Genomic DNA, 20,041 nt, shown 5'->3' with positions numbered 1-20,041 from the left:
TGAGGGTGGGAGGGCCAGGGGAAGGCAGAGACTGGGATGGATGAAACACTGGGTCCCCAGAGAGATACAAAACCTTAGAGGATTGGTAAAAACAGCCCGAGAACGTTTAGAGTGGAGGACCGTGGTCACCAACCCTCAGGTATGAGGACGGTAAACTAAATGGTACTAAATCTTATCCATTTTGTTCTTATGTGCCATGTACAGATTGTTTCTATAATGTATATAAAGCGTTATTAAAGTTTAAAAGTGCAAACGGACATGATAGACACCCTGTTATTTGCATGGTAAGATGTGTGTACTAAACATAATTTTCTGGATCAAGACGGTTATTATCACATGAAGTCATGAATCACTTGTACTGAAGTCGCGTATAGCTGTATATACAGTAAACTACTGTTCTCTATGACTCGTAACTATTTATCACTTGTAATCACTTAACAGCTTTAAGTGTGTACTATGTCTGTGATACTTATAATTATACATCACCAGTAGAACTTTAAAACTAATACGATATATGATAATATATATCACAAGTAGAACTTTAGAACTTACACGATATACAGGTATAATAATACTCATATATATATATATATATATATATATATATATATATATATATATATATATATATATATATATATATATATATATATATATATATATATTTTATATATATATATATATATATATATATATTTTTTTACATGAGGTTGAGAGAGCTCAGGGAGGCAGCCTCAGGCGATGGGAGAACAAATCTGTCCTCTGGTGCCATGAGGCCATTATCACACGTTTTGTCACTTTAATTCTTTAAGTAAAACATTTCATTTGAGAGCTGTTGTGGACATTTAATTTTATGAATATTGAAGGCCACGATCATCAGGAAAGTTCAAAATAGTGAACCTTATAAAACAGAAATAATTGTGCCTCTTGAGGTCAAGAAAAAAGTAGTACAGTACAAATATATATCAGTGTCAATATCGTTCTTATTATTTCACTCCACTTGGCGTTATTACTGCGCTTCAACAACTAAGATCTAAGCGCGTAACAAAGTTAGTAATTACAATGGTCCGCCATCAATTATAAATGATTAGATAGGACTGTCACTCCACTTTGATGATGGTATTGGTTGTGCTGGCAGCCCTGGAGTGTCCGGGCCATTACCACTACAAGATTTGGCTCCTCCAGAATGTTGCTGCTTTTGCCTTACTGTTCCAACTATGTCAATAGACCACACTGTCACGGACTCGTATTCCTTCACTCGCCCATGCAACGTCACAAAGTCACACTACGACACGAGTCGTAAAAATGAACCATAAACCACAAAATCGACAGACAAATCCGTCATGGTGTAACATAGCTTTCCACAGGATCAAACACCGCGCCATAACATGTAGAACCTCCAGATAGAACTTCATAGTGTACCAGGGCGTCAGCGGGTGGGAGGGAACGTTCGTGCGTCATCGGTCCTCTTCGTCGACGTTGTTGCCAGTCGTGTAGCAGATGTAGTTAGGGGCAAAGGGCGTGAGGGCTGTGTACTGAGGGCCGTAATCCTCATGCATACCCGTCACTCGCTCGTACTGACTCTCCAGGAACTCCTTGCCGAACATACACTCCCCGAACCAGTAGGAGGCTGTCAGGAGGCGACGTGAGTAGTTAGTGACGGATAGTGGATAGTTACTAGTACTGGAGTTAAAGTAGTGGTTAATAGTTAACTAGTAGTGGATAGTTAACCTACTGGTGGATAGTTAACTAGGAGTCGATAGTTAACTAGTAGTGGATAGCTAACCTACTGGTGGATAGTTAACTAAGTGGATATTTAACTAATAGTGGATATTTAACTAGTAGTGGATAATTAACTAGTTTCGGGGAGTTAACTAGTGGACGGTGGTTGATAGTTAACTGTGCTGTGTGTTTGCTGTGGTGTTGTGCTGCGTATTTATGTACGGGACGGGTGCTGTGCTGTGTGTAAGTGGTGGGCGAGTACTGTGGTGTAGGTGACAGACGGTAGCGGACACTTACGGTAGTTTTTGTACTTGATGCCAGGGAGGCCGGTGGGTTTGCGGGTCTCGCCGGGCGGGAGGAAAGAGGAGAAACGGTTCCTGAGAGGCACTGAGCCGATGATGAGCGGGAGGCTCACCCTCAGGTCCGACGACGGTAGCGGGGGCTCCAGGATCATCTGTTCCCTCACCCATAGCGTCGTCAGGAGCAACGGGTCGCCAGGGAGCAGGAATAGGTGTCAGGCAGCAGTAACAGGTGCCAGGCAGCAGTAACAGGTGCCAGGCAGCAGCAATAGGTCACCGGTGCAGTTCACGGGGTCAAGGTGGCCAGGCAGAGGAGAGAACAGAAAGAACTATTACAAGAAAATACATAAACGACACAATGACCACTATACCCGGGTGCAGGAGGGACAGTGTTAACAGTAGCGTGGAGAACAGCAGCTCTCTCTGAGGGGAGTAAAGGAGGATAGAGGAAGGGGGGAGGGGAGAAAGAGGGAGGGATGGAGGGGAGAGGAAGAAGGAAAAGGGGGGCGGGGAGACGAGAAGACGGAGAAGAGGTAGGACGGTGAGAAAAAGAGAGGGAGGGAGGGTGGGTGGTGAGAGGAATAGTGAGGGAGGGAAAAAGGAGAAAGAGGGAGGGAACGGGGACAAACGGCCCAGCAGGTGGGAGGTAAATCATGTTGACGAGGAAAGTTTGTTCTAACTTTCTCGGTTGTCATGGTTACCATTACACCAGGCGGGAGTCCCTACCACTACACCAGGTGTGGGCCCCTACCACCACACCAGGTGTGGGTCCTTACCACTACATCAGGCGGAGTCCTTGCTATTACACTAACCGGGGTCCCTACCATTACACCAGGCAAAGGGAGGGGGCAGTCCTCCACCACAGTTGACATATCACACGAATGACTACTGACTAGTGCCAACACACCTCCCAGACTGGTTAACACACTATACACAACCCATCACTTCGTCCTGTGTCGCTGCCACACATCATGCAACACTACAAACTCCTCCCATTCTACCTGTCACAGTTGTTTTTCCTCGTTAGTTAAATTGGATCACTAGAATATTAACCCCCCTCAGTTTACTTCACCTTGATATTAACCTAACTTAGGTTCCCAGGTAGTACTAGCGTATATAATCATCAGGTGAAATAATCTTGGCGACTGCTCGTCTAGTGAGCCGTACAGTAGCCTACAGTATCGTACCATATGTAAATTTATAATGTAAGCTATAAATAAAGTAAAAAAAAAAAGAAAATCTTGGAATATATCGTTTACAGGTGAATAGTGTCATTGTGAAAACATGACCCAGGGATCAATGCGGACGAGCCCTGAAAGTGTCTCTCGTCTGGTTCTCCGTGACTCCCTGTTAACATTCACCGTCTTAACATTTAAAGTTTAGCACTATAACTCTGATAAACCAGTTCTCAAGTTTACTTTCGTCCTTGATACAGTTGTGGTGGAGGGAGCACTTGAGGCGCCCAGACCTGACCCGTTATGCCCGGCTCCGTCACAGCCCAAGTGGGGGAGGGAGGTAGGTACTCACGTCGAGGCGGTACTGGACACGCAGAAGGCGGCAGGTGAGGTGGACGTTGGCAGGTACGAGGGGAGGAACTACGATAGCCACGTTCTCCCACATGTCTGACTCCCCCGGCGGGATGATGCCTCGGACGATCTCCTTCAACACTCTCTCCTCCACCATATCCTTCACGCCGTTGGGCATGATGTACGTTACCACCTGAGGGAGGCAAGTGGTATAGGTGATGGTGCTGTAGTAATAGCCTTTAGGTGGTGGTTGCTATATACAGTGGTGATGGTGGTAATAGTGGTGGTGACGGTGCTGTAGAAGGTAGCAGAAGTGGTGGTGATGTAAGTGGTTGAAGTGGTGGGCATGGTGGTGTAGGTGTTTGTAGTGGTGGTTGTAGTGGTGGTGGTGTCAGTGTTTGTAGTGGCACTGGTGTTTTAGGTGGTTGTAATACTGAAGGTTGTTGGTGTTGGTAAAGGTATGTGGTAGTGATGCAGGTGTGTAGTGGTGGTGGGTGTAGCGGTGATGGTTGTAGTGGTGTAGCTGTCTGTGGTTGTAGTATTGGTGGTGGTGTAGTGTAGGTGTTTGTAGTGATATTTTGTTTTAATTTTGCCACTTACAGCGGCTAGTTTATTGTGCGCTCCTTACTCATCCTGTGAGCGGTAGCGCAAAGAGGATTACAGAGTAGGGTTCACAAAGGGTCCGTATAACTAACCCCCGTGGTCAGGATATTATGGCATTGAATGTTACACAGTATTTAAAAAAAAAAATCTTTGTTTAGTTCTATACATAAAGGGTAACTCATTCGCAACTGCGTGAGTACACGAGTGTGAGGCAATATGTCTGGCCGCACATTGTTATTCACATATGCGTCAGATGTAATCAAGCACATTGTGTGTTTGTTCTATACATGGGAACTGACGTAGCTACTAAGTGCAAGAAAGTGGATACAATCTTAATATTTCGGCTATCTTGCCATTAGAGATAAAGTGTTGTGCCATTTCATACACTGTGCTTGGACTTGTTCCTAAAAGGTTCTATATTCACACAGTCGAGGACGTAGTGTTCGAGTGTGTGGCCATATGTATGGCCACACACTTTACATTTAGTCTTGTTTACATCTGCTTGAGGGATATGCTGTCAGAGGTACTTATAACCTAACCTTAGTCTAGCGGTTACAACATCTTGTAATCTAGTGATCTTGTTACTTGTTCCATATACATGTTTCACTTGATACATCTCATCATGGTAAACAATGGCTTGCCTAGTGCCTGTTTGCACTTGTCTACTTGCGTCAAATTCATCAACAAGTTCATTCCTAATTACAGTTTTAGGAGTTCTTTTTTGACAAACCCAGATTGTATTCAACAGTGCCTTTGTTAGACGCGAGTTTGGCGAGGGCATCAACTCGTCATTTTTCTTTGAGGCCTATGTGAGAGGGGATCCACAACAGTTTGATCTTGACACCCTGGTCAACAAGGTACGTATACTTGTGTCTGGCTTCAGAGACAAGCGCGTGACAACTTGAGTGAGGGTGTCAAGGGCAAGTCGTGAGGATAGAGAATCAGTGATGATGAGACTGTCAGTGACAGTGGTCACAATAAATTTAATAGCTGTGAGTATGGCAACTAATTTAGTTTGTAGAGTGGATGCCCAGCTGTTAATTCTAACTGGTTTTTCAATTGTGTTACCGTTAGGTTGAGTCACAACGATAGCACTTCCAGCCTGCCCACAGGCGGTGTGAAGAGATCCATCAGTGTAGATGGTCTGTGTGATGTTATCATCAGTCTGTAGGGTGTATATGTGTTCAAGAGCTCTCACTCTGGCAGTGTGTTGGAGATAAATACTTTGTATAATTAATCTTTTAGGCGGATATGTCGGTATTATGATATCGAAGGGAACTGTCCGCTAGGGTGGAAGGCAGTGCTGTTGTGTCTCAACTTTGTCCAGATGTCTAGTTCCAACATTTTCACATGTGTAGCTGTAGTTTGGATCCATTTAGATTCACCATAGTCAATGGTGTTGTTTCCTATCTTGAACTTGGCGGGGCCGCGTTTGCGGTTACCATCATGTTTGTTGAACACCTTAGTTTTCTCAGTGGAGATAATAAGACCGAGGTTCTCACAGGCTGAATGTACACGGTTCAGGGTGGTTTGCATTTCACGATGAGTTTTAGTATGTACAAGAATATCATCAGCATAGCTGATTGTGATATTGCTTGGGTTGTCTGTTATTGAATTTAGTAATGTATCCATAAGAACATTGAACAAAGTAGGACTAAGTACTCCACCTTGGGGGGGGGGGGGTGCCAAGCTGCATAACATTAACTTCGCTTTTGTAACCCTGAAACAGTGCAGCAGCCCTTCTGATGGTTAGGTAACCACTTACCCAGTGTTACAGCCTACCTCCTATATCCATTTTGGCTAGTTCGTACAATATAAGTTGCCTATTGGCAATATCAAATGCAGTTTTTAGGTCAAGAAATGTGGTGTATCTGTGCCTCTCATTCCCATGCTCGCACAAAATGAAGAGATCAATGACTTGAAAAATGAAATTAAAGAACTCGAAGCTCAATTTGCAGCCCAAACTGTTATGTTAAAGCAGGCCCGGGGTGATATGGTTCAGCGTACAGTGGAGGGAGGACTGGGTGGACATCAACAGTGGTTAGGCACTCCCTCCCCTTCCATTTAACTATGACCGCTGCTTGTGGGGTATTCCCTCGGTAGCGTCGACGTATACTGAGTATACATGGATTAAAGTAACGAGCATCTTCGACTTCAGCGTATAGGGGGAATTGTTTAAGTAGAATGTGGCAGCATTTTGCTGCGTCAGCGGTTGGAGGGAGAAAGACGTCCCCGTCATATCCATCAGTACTGAGCGTTTCATAGACCTCGGGTGTCTGACACTTGATAAAGTTACGGTTCTTATCTTTTCGGAATTGAATGGCGAGACCGTGTTGTCTCTAATACTTTGTTGTCCAGTTAAACTGGTCCTCAGCGGTTTTCAGTGAGTCCTTGGGAAAGTGCAGATGCAATTTACTTGGTTGGTTGGTTGGTTGGGAGGCGAGGAGAGGAGAGAGGAGGCTCGCTGCCCTTGGCAGTGGTGTTGCCACTCAGGCAAGTGTTTCCCATAGAAACATTACTGTTACTGTCACTATTTCTGAGGTCTGACTCTTGCAAGATGTGGGGTGCACTATGACTATCCGTCTCGGGAATGTCTGGTGAGACTGCAGAGACAATGGTGCAGTCTGAATGAACTTTATCTTTCCCAGAGAAGTTTTTAAGGCAGTAGTTGTGTGGTGGTCAGTTGGCCGTGAATAAATCAATTTCTATTTGATCATGAAAGGTGAGGGGACTTTTGATATCATGTGTACATAAAACACAACACAGGATAAAAAAATCACAATGAAATTCTACAAAATCTACAAGGGATGAGTGCTTTGTGTGGCCTCCCCTTCTACCATTCTCTCACGTCTCTCTCAATACATTATCACATCAAAACTAGGAAAATCCCAGGACAAAAAAATACAGAAAAAGTACTAGCAATACCCTAAAACACTACAGTTTTTCTCTAAGTACATTAAGCAATACAATTTCAATATTGTAGAGTGGGCTTCGACCCTCATGTCGCTGAAATACAAGAATTCATGACCCTTGACTCCACAGTTAGCACGATACATACCTGTAGTAAGAGGAGTCTAGTCCTGCGAGTGTTCCTAGCAGAGACATTGTCGGCCTCGGCAGACACAAAGATCTTCTCCCCCGGGACGAAACCTCGGCGAGGGATGCGCGCCGACAGGGTGATGGGTCCCGTCTGGCAGCAGAAGCAACACAGATTCTTGGCCTTACTGCTGCTCGTCGTCGACTGTGGGAGGACAGGATGACAAGTTAACAGGTACTAGAACACTGAACACAGGGAAGGTGATGAGTTAACAGGTACTAGAACGCCGAGCACAGGGAAGGTGATGAGTTAACAGGAACTAGAACACTGAACACAGGGAAGATGATGAGTTAACAGGAACTAGAACACTGAACACAGGGAATGTACTGTACAGCGTAGAAAAGTGACACTAAAAAAATTCTGAACAAGATATTCAAGAGTTTTTATTGATCACTTGAAAATTAGACACCCTCGCTAAAGTTATCTGGGGGAAGGAGAGGGGGGGGGGGGTTAGACTAGTTTAGATTAGGTCTAGGTAGGTTAGGTTGTTAGGTTACCGTTAAGGTGGTTAATCTTTTGGTGATCCTCTTTAATTTTTAGCAGTGGCTATTAAGCCGTTACCGGTTGAATAGCCTGGTAACCAACATAGACAGCAAGGCTATTCAGTCAGGTGGCCCAGCTCTACCTATGGCCCACATGGCGATAATCCTATTGTTAGTTATATTTTATTAATGTTCTGAATACTATTCTTTCATTATTGATATTATGTATGTAAGCCCTCAACATTCTACTCTCATCATCAACGCTGAAGTACAGTCGGGGTCAAAAGTTCGCTCCCTCCCAAATTGAAGCAGTATCGACCCCAAGCGAGATAAAACAGCACAACCGCACCAGATGACAGTCAGGGTAAGTCAGTTCGGAGACTCATTCCCGTGACTCGGTTTCACCACGGGGAGCGAACTTTTGCCCGCGACTGTACAGTCCCCTCAAAAAGTCCGTATCTCCTTTTGAACTGAATCCGTATCGAAACTAAATGAGATAAAACAGCAACTGCTTGTTGAGATCCCGAACTATACACACCTGTGAGTATTCTTGGTTTTTAACACCACGGATACGAATGTTAGGAACTGGAGGAAGCTGTCTGCACAGCTTAGTCAAATGCCTAAGAACAAATTTGCAATAGAGGAAAGACAAACAATTGGCCACAGTTGGAAAAAGAAGTGTCAAAATTTGTCTGAAATTCGGTAAAATGGACAGTGTTTCTCGTGGAAGTACCCGGATATTTGCCCTGAAACAAGCAAAGATGATGAACATTACTGGTCATACTAAACATAGGTCTAGTTGCAGATATTCTGTACAGTTATTAAAATGTTCAGGGGTTCACGGCTGAATAGCCAGGCGGTCTGTGTAACCGTCTCGGCTACGTAGACTACCAGGCTATTCAGCCACCGACGGTTTAATAGCCACTTTTTTGTTTTTGTTTTTTCGTAAAAGTGGTGAGTCAAGTGGAGAGGCGGGTGTGGGGACAGTGTGGGTAACTGGGTTGTTTCTCCCTACGAGTTTCCTCCTGTTAATAAGGAAGTCCATGTTAAGGGCTGCTGAGTGGGATGGGAGAGTGGAGGTACTTATGCTAGTAGAAAAGTCTATACAGAGAGTGAGTAGTAAGAGCTAGAGTACTTACATTAGCATGAGAGTCCATGTTGAGGTCGAGGATAGAGTGTAAACTGAACCCCTCCTTCTGGACGATGTTAGCGGCGGCTGGTCGGTCGAGGATGGCCACGGCCATGTAGCCAATGAACCCCTTCTCACTGTTGAAACTGGGAGGCAGGTTAGGCGGCAGGCTGAAGGCGAAGGGGAACTCGTGCAGGCCAGCAGGCAGCATCTCCTTTTCATCCTCTAAAATATAACAACACCAGGTAACATCACAAGTAACAATGAAACATTATTATGACAACATAACACCTTAACTAAACAACGTAACACTCCAACTACAACGTAGCACCAACTACACAACGTAGCACCAAGTACACAACGTAACACCACAACGTAATCACAACTACACAACGTAACACCGCAACTACACATCGTAACACCGCAACTACACAACGTAACACCACAAATATACGTCGTAACACCACAACTATATAACGTAACACAACATCTAAACAACGTAACACCACACCTACTTTGTTGTCACTCGAAATCGATTATGACGATCATCCAGCGATGACAGAATGATATGAATTACGAGTGATGTCACCTTCGTTGGTGAGCTCTGGGTGGCTTAAGAGGGTGATATGGAACCAGCAGGGTCGTCCGCAGATGTTGAGTGTGTGGAGTAGCGGCGGCAGCGTCTTTCCAGAGCTGGCGTTAGTTCACTTCAGTAAGTAGTGGAGTTAAATCGAAAGTATTAACACCTCGTGTGGCAATGCTCCAGTGTGGAGCGATCGTCTCCCAGGTGAGGGGTCGATTTGGCACTTTTTCAGTTTTGTCTTAAGACTATCTTTACACCTTTTTCGTTGCATACCACGTACAGTTCAAGGCGCTATTTTCTGCACTGCTCCTGTATCTGGCGAACAGCAAAGATCTTGTCGGTGGTGCAACAAGATGGTCTAAAGCCACATTGAGATTCCGGAAAGAAGTTTTCCGCCAGGAGAGTGAACACCTTGCTTTATACACCTCGCCTGGGATTCCATCAGGCCCTCTGGCTTTGTTATTTCATCTGCTTGATGACAGTAGCTACTGTACCTCATCACGGGATGAGTGCAGATGGACCTGCTGGGTAGTCAGGACATCACATCGGTATTTCGGTTGAGCAGGGAATGGTAGTGCTCTTTCCAGCACAGAAGGATACTCTCTTGGTTTTTAGTTAAAGCGTTACCGTCGGATGAACGGAGGGGACCGCGCCGTCTGTAGTTGGGCAATGGATTGCTTTGGTGGGGGTTGAAAATTAGCTTATCTGTTTTCGATTAGCAACTTTGGCGTTTCACGTGCTTTTTAACCCACAGTCACTATAGCGGTGTGGTAGTGACACTATAGCGAGGTGGTAGTGACACTATAGCGTGGTGGTAGTGACACTATAGCGTGGTGGTAGCGACACTATAGCGAGGTGGTAGTCACTATAGCGAGGTGGTAGTGACACTATAGCGAGGTGGTAGTGACACTATAGCGAGGTGGTAGTGACACTATAGCGTGGTGGTAGCGACACTATAGCGAGGTGGTAGTCACTATAGAGGGGTGATAGACGTCGTCTCAGCGGGGTGATGGACGTCACTATAACAGGATGGTGGATGTCACTACAGTGGAGCCTCAGATATAGAGATGACGGGCGAGAACTATGGGCCGTCACTCTGTTGATCCTACACTACACTGACCCCAAGAGAGATGACCATCCAATAGAACAACAAAAAGCATCATCGCAAAATATAAATGAAGTCACAAGTCATCCCAGGGGACTTCAACTTTGTCTACACCGACGGGTCACTGCAGGACACGGGTGCAGCAGGCTGCACCTGTGCGGCGTACTCCACTGACCTCCTCCCCGACCCAGGATTTCAAGAACCTCAACTAATTTGGGATAGTTGTGTGAAGTTAAGCGAGTTCAGATCAATCACGTCCCAGTTGCAATAGAGCCCAACCTAAAATCCCCTAACTATTATGATTAGGACTAAGTATAATTGGGTCCCAGTTTTAATACGGTTCACTTCTAATAGGGTTAAATCCTCAGACGGTTCAATCGCAATGGGATCCGGTCATATTAATCAGGGCAGGTGAGGGACCTGCTGGGACTGGCGTTTGTCAGGACGAGGGCCCTTCATAACCTGCATCCGTCAAGAGGTCTTTGATTATGTTAGGTAAGGTGTGTGTGTGTGTGTGTGTGTTTTACTTGGGAGGGTGGCCAAGTGTGATCTCCATCATACAGTTTGTGATCAGTAAACAGACTCAACAGAAACTGTCTGGTCACTTGAAAACCGTTCTCTTAGTAATTAGACTGATCAATATAAAGACAGTTAGATAGAGTGGCCGTGAAGCAGACTGTATTACAATTAAACTGTCTGATTTATTAACAGTTTAAATACACCATAGAGTAGTGACTGTTAAACACCATAGAGTAGTGACTGTCTGATGGCTAAGTAAATGGTGTGGTCACTAAATTCACACAAGACTGTTCATAGTCTAAGTATTGAAATGCCATTTTGACCAAGAGTTGGATACAATGCAAGACGACACTACTGACGACCACCTATGTTGACTAGTGCACTATCCTCCTCTTGCCGCTCCTCATTACTGTGCCGTGAACTAACACGGGTTTCCTTCCTTAACATTATAGTAATTCAAAGGTAAAATAAAAATGAATTTAATTAGTTGCACAGTTCTTTTCCTTCGTTCTTTAGGTATAGATGTTTACACTAAAGTCGACAAGTTGCAAGCATAAGGGTAACAAGGGTGGCGGCAGTGTATGGCGGTAGGTCTCATAACACAGGTGTGAGAGCTCCTCAGGGAGGTAAGTATGCTGGAGCGGAAGACCCTCTCCTTTGGTGGTGCCACGAGTGTCACTAGAGGTGGAGAGGGAGTGTATGGTGCCATGTCTCGTATACTATTGGTAGTGTGTAGGACACCACTGATGGTGGTGGTGTAGGACACCACTGATGGTGTAGTGTGTAGGGCACCGTTGTGGTGGTGGTGTAGTGTGCAGGGTACCATGTTAAAGGAGGGTGGTAGTGGTAGCTGTAAGGAGCGAGGTTGGTGGTAGCCTAGAAGACGTTAGGGATCTTGATATACTGGAGGAAAGCAGGGCGCGAGGGAACAAGGGAGGAGGGAAGGGGGAAGGACAAGGAAAGGAGGGAGGGAGGGATGGACGAGGGGTGAGAGAGGGATAAGACTGGGGCGAGGGAGGGAGTAATCTTCTTATCTGAGGGTGAAGGGGGGGACGGAGGGAGGTTTCTTCAAAGCTGCATCACAGAATTTGATTGTCCTTTGTATTACAGAAAATCAATATACATATTTCAACTTTTATTTCTCCAATGTGGTGTTTTTACTTAATTTACCAGTGTGAGCATTACACTTTCGGAATATATATATATATATATATATATATATATATATATATATATATATATATATATATATATATATATATATATATATATATATATATAACACGCAGACACTCTCCAGCAAATGCTATCAAAATTGGCAGAAGAATAGTCATCGCACTTTTAAATAAGTATTTACAACACGCCAATATGAATTGTATTACTCCATTCTCTACCTGACATAACAAATAAAATTAACTATCAACTAGCCACAGGGTAATAATAAGTTGAAATTTAAGAAAAATAAGGAACCGAGGTCGTCACTGCAAATGCTTTAGAACAGATGTCAATAGCCACCCGGAAGAAAATATGAAAAGCCTTTTTTTTTTATGGGAAGTTACCTGGTTGCCCACGGAGTCCAATGGTGAAAAGTCCCTAAGGGTTCCCGCTGTGCCATCTTTTTTTTTTTCAAGATGGCCGCTGTCATGGTTGAGTGGTGTTATACTTCACACATAATCTATCATAACTCTCTTGGTTATTATATGGGACAGAGGTGTTTTTGGTGTCTATTCCCAGGTTTTGGAGCTCGAGGAAGCAATCAAATCATCAGAAATGAAACGGGATGTACCGTAATTAATAAAATGCAAGATGGCCGCCTTTATGATGTGTCTAAAACATTGAAGTCGTCATAATTTTGTTATTATTCATCAGACGATGATGGAATTAATGTCTACAACGAGGTTTTGGTTGTACTATCTACACAGCTCTTTTGTTTGCACGAACCCAGATAGAGGCAAAACATGGGTATGGGGACAACCACAGATGACATAGTTCAAGCATCGCCTGAGGTTGACCGGATCATTGTTAGACTCGGAGGGTTTCACCTCATCATGTTCTGCATGGGCTCACTTGGTCATAATTACAATGGATGGCAGTGGTCTCGAGTATCTCTGGAAAACAGTTTATGCCCTTAACTCTGTCGAGCACATGACTGGTTATACTTATACTCACGCGTTTTTCTCATTGTAGTGGCCCTTACTACGGTGATGTTAGAGAACCCCGGCTGCTTGAATGGGGTCAATCTGAAACACCTGCAAGATATACATCAGATGATTCTAAATGCTGAGTGTGCTACCAACATCGTATTGAAGGAAAGACTGGTCACTCAACTCACACAGATCATGTATAACCTTTTGGGGATCTGTCAAGAGAGAGTCGTGCTGGTAAGTTGTGGTTCCGCTATCTCCGTCAAGTACGTGTGTTGATCTTCATTCGCGCAGAGCGTACTGGTGACTGGGAGCTCCATCAGTATGTTGTCACGGAGATGATCCCCGTTCTTCATACAGCCGGGCATGTTGCATTTGCACGCTGTAGCAGAAGGTATCTGGATTCCATGCAGAAGTTCCCAGATATCATAAGTAAATATCAGCTGGAGAAATTCACCTAAAATGGCTTCTTCTTAATTAGAAGAATTTACAAGTTCTGGAGTGATAATTTCACTGATCAAATTATTGATCAAATTTTCACGCGAATGCTCGAGGCTCCCGGAGGTTTGTCGAGTGGCCGAGGTGTTACTCCGAATCCAGGTAAAAAAGTCACAGGAAAAAAAGAAAAGTTAACTATCGAATTCTCACATTTTTTAAGGTTAATATGTCAACCTAACCTAACCTAACCTAGCCTTTATTACCGGCCACCATAAATTAATTGACTTTTTTTCCTGTGACTTTTTTCCTAGCCAAAATTGTGACTTTTTTCTGTGACTCTTTTTCCTGTGACTTTATTACCGGCCACCGTTACTCCACCCTGGTAAAACTAGTGCATGTACTGCCTAGGTGTTTGCCTGTCTGCAATGCTCTTGGAGACTTACTGTATGTGGTGTCCACACGCTGACTTCGAATCAGCACAACGACCTCCGCGTCTGCTGCACTTTTCATGATGTTAAGGACTATGGTCTATGGTACGTGTCTGAATTGGTGGAGGACTCATTCCCTTTTTCTCCAACTCAGAAACCGAAGCCATGGTGTCCATCGCATATGGCATTGTTGCTGATCAATCGGCAAATGGTGATCAAGCATATGGCATCGGTAAAAAGCTCGCATATTTAATTACAGGTGGCAACTACGCTGAAGAGGAGAGACCGTGTCAAGGCCATAAGCGCAGCGAGCAGCAATGTGGCCTTGCGTGGCCTAGAAGCGGGAGTCAATAGCACATTGCTGTTTATGAGTGGCATGCGTGATAATGGAGCAGAAAGAGATGGGGCAGTACCTGCAGCATGAGTTGGGAAAGCATCCCCCAGCTCTGTTTGATAAGTTAACTATGCGAAAGAATGCAAAAAGTGTCCTGGCCTACACCTTGAAAGAGCCAGGTACACCCAAGCAGCAGTTCCTCAAGATCCTTACGCCCGGAGTTTTAAACACCCTCTTCCGTTGAAGAGGGTCGTCGTGTTTCAACTCGAGTTTGAAAAAAAAAAAAAAAAAAAAATCCTGAGACACCGAACTACAGTACTTGACGAGGTGGTGTGGTGGTAAAATTAACTAATTCCAATAAAATTAATTTATAAGATTGGAATTAGTTAATTTTACCGCCACACCATCCCGTCAAGTACTGTACTGTGGTGTCCTTCGGGACTCGGTTATTTTTAAAGCTCGGGTTGAAACACGACGACTCTCTTCAACGGAAGAGGGTGTTTAAAACTATGGGCGTTACTATGTTACGTTTCATAAGTTAGGAAAACTAGACAAATGTTCTCTAACTTATTGAACCAATAACAGGTATTTATTGTTTAAGTCCGAGATCTATCGTCTTATGGGGTTGTAAATGTTAAGAGTACCCGTATATAGGAAACTATGTACTTGTCATTCATTCTTGATAAATGCATTACACAAATATTAATAAGCAGAAGTATCCATTACTTAATTTTATATGACTACAACAGAAGAACCCGTAGATACATCACAACAATCACTCACTTTGATATTTGTGTCCGTAGATGTAGAACTCGCAGTCGAAGTAAGTTTCCTGGGCCCTGTAGTGCTGCTTGGGGCCGCTCAAGGAGCTCTCCAGCCACGCGCACTCCGTCGAGTTGGGGCGCTGAGAGAGTCGTCTGGCGGAGGCGTGGCAAGCTGATCCCGACCCATCCTCCCTCAAATCTGTCTGCACGCCATCCCCCATTTCCGTCCCGTCAGGGATGTAACCAGGGTTTTCGATGCCCCCCGAGTGCCTGTATGGAGCAGGAAGACTCTATTAGGGTGTTAGACAACGTGTTATATGTACAGCAATATGTGCACAGTCACTATACACTGGGTTCTTCTCTACCCGTAAATTCAGATATTTTCAATATGAAGGTTCATGGTTGTGTATCATTCTGTGGCATCTGTGAGAGATTTAACAGAGTTCATACCTCATATTATTGGATAATATAGCACACACACACACACACTCACACACTCTTGACCACCGGAAAGTCAAGACTTATCCGGTGCTGCTATGGCTGTGGCAGCTGCCAGGGCCAATGTTGGCTCATTCCCCAACTTCCTCCCCTCAAACCCTCCTCCCCCATTCAATGTCAAAAAAATCCCGCCAAAGGTGACAATTTCGTTTCAGAAAGGAGTGGACGACAGACTCGATTATGATGTTGTATACCTTGGCTATAGCAAAGCCTTCGACAGATTCCCCCACGAAACACTAATCCGAAAAGTGGAGGCTCATAAAATTGGAGGAGATATTCTAAAATGGACCGGGGCGTGTTTACAGGACAGGAAACAGCGAGTAAGCATAAACGGCACTAAATCCGATTGGGGTAACGTCACTAGTGGAGTACCCCAAGGATCAGTACTTGGGCCATTTCTATTTATTATGTACATAAACGACATAGATATAGGCGTAGACAGCAACAGAAGTAAATTTGCCGACGACACTAAAATAGAGCGTGTATATTAAATCTGACGAGGACTCGGCAAAGCTACAGGAAGATCTAAATAGATTTTTCGGATGGTCTGAAAAAAATCTGATGAAATTTAATGTGGACAAATGTAAAGTACTTAGTCTAGGAGATGTGAACAGAGAAACCAGATATCAGATGAACAACGTTGATATAGAGAAATCCGACTGTGAGAAAGATTTAGGAATAATAAGTAGGAATCTTAAACCAAGACGACAATGTGTATTTTCTCGAAACAAGGCTAACAAAGTACTTGGGTTCATACAAAGGAGTGTTAGTTACATGACTAACGAGGTTATCCTAAAACTTTATCTTGCGATTGTGAGACTTCAGATATCACAACACCACTTAACAGTGTGAGGGATTGTGACCACGCCACACGGTGTCACCAGGACCACGTGAAGTCCTTCATATCAACATCTATGGACCAGTTACTGCACCACGTGGCCTACGTGACCTCACACAGAAGGGCAAGAAACCAGCCCCTGCCATCAACTGTAAACTATAACTTTAATGTTCAATTTATAATCCTTCTCCTTTAGTAATGAAAGCTTTTGTTAAACGGCCCACCCACCCCATGACTTTGTAGGTACAATAATAAGTAATTTCTGCCCACTGTATATTTTTAGCCCTTTGGCTGCTGAACTTTTTCAATAACCATTAATTTTTATCAATTAATTATATTAACATCCTAATAATAATTATAATTATTTTTATTAACAAATTGTTGTTGTTGGTGTTGGTGTTGTTGTTGTCACATTAATTAAGGACGGTCGGGTGATAGGCAAGTCGAAGGGAATGATTGAAACCCGCCTTTTGATGCACTCAATATTTATTTATATGGTAAAAAACCTACAGAGAACACGGCGTTCATTAGTATTACATGGTGATCCATCTGATACATAATTAGTTAGTCTCACACAATTTTATCTTAACTACATCGTTAAACATAGTGATATAATACAAAGTTCATAACTCTATTAATCTTAGTTACGCTTCATTCCACTTTGTCTTCTTGCTCCAGGTAAGGCAGAAACGAGCAGGCATAATTAGTCCACAATATTTCGGCACTGAGGGGTACGTCATCATGTAGGGTGTACTTACAAGTGCGGGTCGATGTAAATCAGTGTGGTGTTCCAAGAGACAACAGTACTGCGTAAATTGTCTTGGCACAAAACTCAGGGACAGGATTGGGAGTTGCTCTCAGTATGGCTGTAGAGGCCAGACAGTCACGCCACCTGCCGAACTGTTTATTCAGCAGAAAACAGGACCGCTTGGCTGTAAACATCCCCTCTCCTCTCCTCTCCTACATCAGGTCACGAGGCACGGGGTCGTAGGCTGAGAGATTTATATTTGTTTGGGTAAGGTGACACTCGAAGACGGCACATCGGTTGAGCCGCTGGGAGGCAGGCAGCAAATGCCAGTTCTGTGTAGCTGAAGCCAGCGGTGATAACACTCCCGGCATTGGGCAATGGCCCAAGATTTTACAATGTGACGTGTTCAAGAAGGCATACACGGGTCACTGGCCTTCGGAACTCCCCAGATACGGTTCGCACACGCACCTGGCGCACGAGACCATTGGCTCCTGGGACTGCTGCCGTGACCCTGCCCAATGGCCATTTGTTGCAAGGAAGTTCTCCAGTGATGAGGACAACGTTACCTTCCTGGAGATTACGGGTTGGTTTTATGTACCTTTGTCTTCTGCGGAGTAGTGGAAGGCACTCCCTCACCCAGAGTTTCCAGAAGCGGTCTGCTAGGAACTGCACATGCCGCCACCGTCGTTGATATGACTCCTTCAGAAGACATCCTTCCAGTAGCAGATCAACATGTGGGCCACCATGGAGGATGTGGGCTGGTGTAAGCGCTTCCAGGTCTCTCACATCACTCAAGGCAGGGGTGATGGGTCGACTATTTATGATTGTTTTCACTTCACAAAATAGTGTCTGCAGTCGGTATTCCTTCAGGACTTGGCTCCCCACAATTGCTCTGAGAACTTTCCTGACTGTTCGGATTTGACGTTCCCAGACTCCAAACGTCGTGCTGTTTCCCTTTCTTCCCCCTTTGTGAAATACGCCTCCAGCATTTCAGTCTCAGTTCGTTGCACTTCTGCCATCATGTTGGACCCGGGATTTTGGTTCAGGCAGAGGGTGACCCCCTTCTGTTGCTGTAAAGTCGTGGTCGTTCAGCTCTGGAGGGACAACTTCTACCTCTTGTCCTTTTATTGAGAATTATTTACAGCTCCGGTTAGGTCTCAAAGTTTGTTCGATGAACCACTGCTCACCGTCTGTATTTGCATTCAGTGGTGCGGCTCGCTGCTTGTATTTGTTTGACGATAGTAGATCACCGCTGGTTGCTTACGGTGTTACAAGTGGCAAGTCACTGTCGGTTGCTTACGGTGTTACAAGTGGCAGGTCACTGTCGGTTGCTTACGGTGTTACAAGTGGCAGGTCACTGTCGGTTGCTTATGGTGTTACAAGTGGCAGGTCACTGTCGGTTGCTTATGGTGTTACAAGTGGCAGGTCACTGCCGGTCGCTTACGTGTTACAAGTGGATCACTGCAGGTAGCTTACAGTGTTAAAAGTGGCAGGTAACTGCTGGTTGCTTACGGTGTTACAAGTGGCAGGTCACTGCCGGGTGCTTACGGTGTTACAAGTGGTACTTCACTGCTGGTTGCTTACGGTGTTACAAGTGGCACTTCACTGCCGGTTGCTTACGGTGTTACAAGTGTGATATTAAGTAAATTTAATCACACTTACCGGGTACTTCGTTGAGTAGGTTATTTGTTGCCTTATACCCGGTGGTGATGAATCAATTTTCCTTTCTTTTGCGAACCTCAGTAGCGGGCGGCAGCTCTGCCTGTACGAAAAGGAACACTCGCAACCTGTGGTCCACACTCATATGACAGTGTCCCGACCAGTGCTGCTGTAATGTATGTTTTTTCCAGTACAGCCTCAACTTTGCATTTAATCCATGATAGCATATGTCAACTGCATAAGCTATTGTTAAACTCCTTTTGCCATTTGCATAGCGTGTCAAAACTCCAAATGCATGATATTGATCCAACAGATGATTCCCTATAAATACCAGTCAATCAGATATATTTGGGATCGCAATTACATGCCACCTCACTAAGGCGAGAGTATTATAATAAGAGCAGCATGATCACTGACAAGGATGCGGTGCAGAAATTTCTAGTAGTAGTGAATATGGAAATACGGAAAAGATTCGAACTAAACAATAAGTTGTGGGGACAGGTGACACCCCAAAAGTCAGCAATTTTATAAACATGTCATTAGCCTTTTAAATGAAGAGGAAGATGCAAAATATAAATGTTTTGGACATTTTGCAATGGAAGTGTTGTCACTTCTAACATCCAATGCTGATGCAGAGCGCACTTTTCAAAGGTGGAATTAATTAAAGGAAACATAGAAATAGTCTGAATATACAAGCTGTAAAATCCTCAATAACCTTGAGCGAATGCGCGTGCGAGCAAGGTGGTTGGTTGCACACTGTTTGAACCCAATGAGGGCATCATTTTGCACGTCAAGAAATAGTGTTATTGGTCTGTTTATGCTTAACTGTGGTGTATAGTATATGTCGTAATTTAATATTATTGTGGATGTAACGTATTGTTACCACGTGTTGGCATTGTAGTGGTTGTTGTGGTGTTCCCATTATGTGATGGTGCTGCAGTTGTTATCATGGATTGATGTTACGGGTTTGCGGCAGCACTAGTACTCCCGGCGTTTCGAAACTCTTCGTTCACTGCTGCCCCCACACAAGCACTGTGTAGGGCCTGTAGGCGAATCATCTGTTCGTTATAATCATTGGCTTACACAGGCACACTTACACCCACTGGGAGGTGTGGGCTTGCTTGT

At 44.3% G+C, this 20,041-nt stretch overlaps 1 protein-coding gene across 2 annotated transcripts in view; it reads right to left on the bottom strand.

Annotated features, from left to right (window-relative positions):
* Positions 1-824: 824 nt before the first annotated feature.
* The window catches only part of LOC121880152, a 144,851-nt gene continuing 125,634 nt past the window's right edge, over positions 825-20,041 (bottom strand). For both annotated transcript variants that reach the window (XM_042387243.1, XM_042387244.1), the window contains exons 5-10: positions 15,193-15,443; positions 8,869-9,083; positions 7,209-7,391; positions 3,549-3,740; positions 2,020-2,176; positions 825-1,630 (exon numbers count right to left, since the gene is read on the bottom strand). In XM_042387243.1, coding sequence (XP_042243177.1) covers positions 1,458-1,630; positions 2,020-2,176; positions 3,549-3,740; positions 7,209-7,391; positions 8,869-9,083; positions 15,193-15,443 — 1,171 coding nt within the window. In that variant the 3' untranslated portion in view covers positions 825-1,457. The remainder of the gene's footprint in view (positions 1,631-2,019; positions 2,177-3,548; positions 3,741-7,208; positions 7,392-8,868; positions 9,084-15,192; positions 15,444-20,041) is intronic.

Source organism: Homarus americanus, unplaced genomic scaffold (assembly GCF_018991925.1).
Source record: "Homarus americanus isolate GMGI-L3 unplaced genomic scaffold, GMGI_Hamer_2.0 scaffold30108, whole genome shotgun sequence".
Lineage (NCBI taxonomy): Eukaryota > Metazoa > Arthropoda > Malacostraca > Decapoda > Nephropidae > Homarus > Homarus americanus.
This window is presented reverse-complemented; position numbering and strand designations above follow the sequence as displayed.